Here is a 4901-nt window from a genome sequence, read left to right on the forward strand (position 1 = left end):
ATCTCCTGAGAGACCCAACTAAGCCTTTCCAAAGTTTATGACCCACAGGAAATATTTATTGTAGTTTTAAGCACTAAAAGTGGGCATAATTTGTTAAAGCAGCAATAGATAACTAATGTACTCAAGGAACAATAATATATTCACACTAAAAAGTTGATTCGGTAAAATAATATTGCAAATTTATTTTATGAATCTTATAAAATGTCATGCCACAATTCATCTCTTCAGGCATTTTTTTTTTCAATATCTTTTCTAGTTGTAAATGGACAAAAAGTCTTTTTATGGCCACAGTTGCATCGGCCACTGCGAGAGGGGTGCAAAGTTCTTGGGAGTGTGGCAGGAACCATGTTCCTCACTGCTCTTCTCTGCCGCAATCGCATTCCTGGAAGTCAGTGGATTGGGAAGCACCTGCGACCGCGGAGGGTGTCTTTGTTGTCGAAGCAGAACATGATCTGTCGCCTGCAGATGGAGGCGGAGAACCACTACTGGTTCAGCATGCCTTACATGACCGCGGAGCAGGAGTACAGCCACGCCAGCGAGCGCAGGGCACAGGCTTTCGAGGCCATCAAGTCGGCCAGCACTTCCAAGTTTCCCCCGCATAGATTTGTTGCTGACCAGCTCAACCATCTCAATGTCACCAAGAGATGGTCCTAACCCTGAGCCATCACATTAAGATTTCACAGATCCTGGTCCTGGAACCAAAAACAAACAGCAGCAACAACAGCAAACAACCTGTAGTTTCTATTAAAATGTGAGCCTTTGGGCCAGAATCTTATTAAAACAAACATGAGCTTAGTGGTTTTAGCTTATAAAATATCTGGGGCTCAAAATGCCTTGATATCTAAAAGCATAATCACTGACCTAATGTGTTTTGTTTCTTTAACCTGATAGGGAGATATCAGGGATTTCCTGAGTCATTAATGATATAAACTATTTGACCTGAAAGCTGTGATAAAATTACAAACTATGAAAAAAAATGTCTTTTTATGTATTTGTTTTTATGTGGTGCTTAGGATGGAACCCTGTGCCTCACACATGTGAGATAAGCACTCTACCACTGAGCCCTTTTCAGGCATGTTCTTAGAATAAATTGTGCATTACATATACATATCTTGTATTCTTGGAAATAACAATTATTTAAACAAAGGAAAAGTCAAATTTAACAAAATTAGTCAATATTCATCAAACAGATGAGCAAAAGAGGTATAATATGGCAACAAGCAACCTTTTAATATAAGGCATTCAAGACTACAGAAACTGATATAGAAATAGGAAAGTGCCATATGCAATTCCATGACCAAACTTTAACATTTCAACAATTTGCTGGGATTATTCTCAAGAAATAACCTTAGCGAAGCACCTCCTTAGTTGAAAGTCCACTGTGTATCAGACTGAATATATTATCTCTTTGAACAGCTCTGTGAAGTAAATAATGTCCATCCTTTTTGACTTGCCCAACAAAGCTTCCTCATATCAGCTCCTAGGTCACTTTCTTATTTCTATCTCTTTTCTTTTTATTTTATTTTCTTTTGCAGGGAGTTGGGGGTGGGTACCAGGGATTGAACCCAAAGGAGCTTAACCACTGAGCCATATCCTCCCAGCCTGCAAAGACTCCATGTTGTTAAGTTTTTTTATATATGTGTGTGTATATATATATATATATATATATTTTTTTTTTTTTTTTGACACAGGGTCTCACTAAGTTTCTAAGGGCCTCACTCTCTTATTTGCATTTCTAAATTGAGGCTGAACAGATCCTGGGAGGAGTGTGGAGTGGAAGAACAAAAAGAGGGTCATGGGTATGGGGTATGTTGGTTAGGAGGAATAACTTCTAATGTTAGCACCGTAGGATAACTATGGTTGACAAGGGTTAATTGTATATTTCAAAATAGTAGAGATGATTTCGAATGTTCCCAGCACAAAGAAATGAGAAACATCTGAGGTGACAGGCCAATTACCCTGACCTAATCATCATACACTTTACATACCTATGGGACATGTCACACTATACCCTATAAATGTGTACAATGGTTATGTGTCAATTAGAAGTAAAAATGTATTTCAGAACAAGTAATCTTAAACTCTGCCTGCCATGGGACATAGATCAGTTGATAGAGTGCTTGCCTTGCATGTACAAGGGACTGGGTTCAATCCCCAGCACCCCTGCCAAAAAATCAAGCCTCCATACAATAATGGTAGCCACTAGAATGTTTGAAAATTATTGAATCGTCACGATGAATATGCATTTTAATTGAAGAATAAGTAAATTTCAATTTTAAGATTAAAACATTTATTTCTTTTTCACATTTGACAGAAATAAAAGAATGTTATGATCATTAACATTTAGCTACTCTTCTAATGTTTTCTTTTTTTTATTTTTTTTTTTAAATCTGGGGTTTTTTATTATTATTTAAAAACATCTGGTTTTTTTATTATTATTTAAACAAATGAGATACATGTTGTTTCTCTATTTGTACATGGAGTCAAGGCATTCCATTTGTGTAATCATAAATATGCATAGGGTAATGTTGTTTGATTCATTCTGTTATTTTTTCCCTTCCCCCCACCCCTCCCACCCCTCTTTTCCCTCTATACAGTCCTTCCTTCCTCCATTCTTACCACCCTCCTTATCCCTAACCCTAAACCTAACCCTAACCCTAATGCTAACCCCTCCTACTCCCCATTATATGTCCTCATCCACTTATCAGCGAGATCATTCGTCCTTTAGTTTTTTGAGAATGGCTTATCTCACTTAGCATGATATTCTCCAATTTCATCCATTTCCCTGCAAATGCCATAATTTTATCAATCTTCATGGTGGAGTAATATTCCATTGTGTATATACATGCCACAGTTTCCTTATCCATTCATCAACTGAAGGGCATCTAGGTTGATTCCACAATCTGGCTATGGTGAATTGAGCAGTTATGAACATTGATGTGGCTGTAGCTCTGTAGTATGCTGATTTTAAGTCCTTTGGGTATAGGCCAAGGAGTGGGATAGCTGGGACAAATGGTGGTCCCATTCCAAGTTTTCTGAGGAATCTCCACACTGCTTTCCAGAAGGGAATGCACTAATTTGCAACCCCATCAGCAATGTATGAGTGTACCTTTTCCCCCACATCCTCGCCAACACCTATTGTTGCTTGTGTTCTTGATAATCGCCATTCTAATTGGGGTGAAATGAAATTTTAGGGTAGTTTTGATTTGCATTTCTCTTATTACTAGAGATTTTGAACATTATTCCATATGTTTGTTGATTGCTTGTACATCTTCTTCTGTGAAGTGTCTGTTCATTTCCTTAGCCCATTTGTTGATTGGATTATTTGTATTCTTGGTGTAGAGCTTTTTGAGTTCTTTATAGATTCTGGAAATTAGCACTCTATCTGAAGTATGAGTGGCAAAGATATTCTCCCACTCTGTGGGCTCTCTCTTCACATTACTGATAGTTTCCTTTGCTGAGAGAAAGCTTTTTACTTTGATGCTATCCCAGTTGTTGATTCTTGCTTTTATTTCTTGTGCTATGGGAGTCCTGTTAAGGAAGCCTGATCCTAAGCCAACAAGTTGAAAGTTTGGACCTACTTTTTACTTCTATAAGATGCAGGGTCTCTGGTCTGATTCTGAGGTCCTTGATCCATTTTGAGTTGAGTTTTGGGCAGGGTGAGAGATAGGGGTTTAATTTCATTCTGTTACATATGGTTTTCCAGTTTTTCCAGCACCACTTGTTGAAGAGGCTATCCTTTCTCCACTGCATATTTTTGGCCTCTTTGTCTAGTATGAGAAAATTGTATTTATTTGGGTTTGTGTCCGTGTCCTCTATTCTGTACCATTGATCTACCTGTCTATTTTGGTGCCAATACCATGTCGTTTTTGTTACTAGTGCTTTGTAGTATAGTTGAAGATCTGGTATTGCGATACCCCCTGTTTCATTCTTCCTGCTAAGGATTGCTTTAGCTATTCTGGGTTTTTTATTCTTCCAGATGAATTTCATGATTGCTTGCTCTATTTCTGTAAGGTATATCATTGGGATTTTAATTGGAATGGCATTGAATCTGTATAGCACTTTAGGTAGTATGGCCATTTTGACAATATTAATTCTTCCTATCCAAGAACATGGAAGATCTTTCCATCTTCTAAGGTTTTCTTTAATTTCTTTCTTTAGTGTTCTCTAGTTCTCATTGTAGAGGTCTTTTACCTCTTTTGTGAGATTGATTCCCAAGTATTTTATTTTTTTCAATGCTATTGTGAATGGGGTAGTTTTCCTAATTTCTCTTTCTGAAGATTCATCACTTATGTATAAAAATGCATTGGATTTATGAGCATTGATCTTGTAACCTGCTACTTTACTGAATTCACTTATGAGTTCTAAGAGTTTTCTGGTGGAATTTCCTGGTTCCTCTAAGTATATAATAATGCCATCAGCGAACAGGGATAGTTTGAGTTCTTTTTCAATTCATATCCCTTTAATTTCTTTGGTTTGTCTAATTGCTCTGGCTAGAGTCTCAAGGATGATATTGATTAGAAGTGGTGAAAGAGGGCATCCCTGCCTTGTTCCAGTTTTTAGGGGGAATGCTTTCAGTTTTTCACCATTTTGAATGATATTAGTCATGGGCTTAGCATAGATGGCCTTTACAATGTTAAGGAATGTTCCCACTACCCCGATTTTTTCTAGTGTTTTGAGCATGAAGGGATGCTGGATTTTATCAAATGCTTTTTCTGCATCTATTGAAATAATCATGTGATTCTTAACTTTAAGTCTGTTGATATGGTGAATGACATTTATTGATTTCCGGAGGTTGAACCAACCTTGCATCCCTGGGATAAAACCCACTTGATCATGGTGCACTATCTTTTTAATATAATTTTCTATGCGATTTGCTAAAATTTTGTTGAGAATTTTTG

General features: G+C 37.2%; 1 protein-coding gene across 1 annotated transcript; it reads left to right on the plus strand.

Moving 5' to 3' along the window:
• The first annotated feature begins 272 nt into the window (after positions 1-272).
• Positions 273-970, plus strand: LOC306653012 (large ribosomal subunit protein mL63-like). Its single transcript, XM_079125768.1, has one exon. It carries the CDS (start codon positions 346-348, stop codon positions 652-654), a length of 309 nt encoding a protein of 102 aa, XP_078981894.1. The 5' UTR covers positions 273-345; the 3' UTR covers positions 655-970.
• Positions 971-4901: the final 3931 nt, after the last annotated feature.

The sequence above is a fragment of the Sciurus vulgaris genome (assembly GCF_902686455.1).
Source record: "Sciurus vulgaris genome assembly, chromosome: 2".
In the NCBI taxonomy this organism is placed as follows: Eukaryota; Metazoa; Chordata; class Mammalia; order Rodentia; family Sciuridae; genus Sciurus; species Sciurus vulgaris.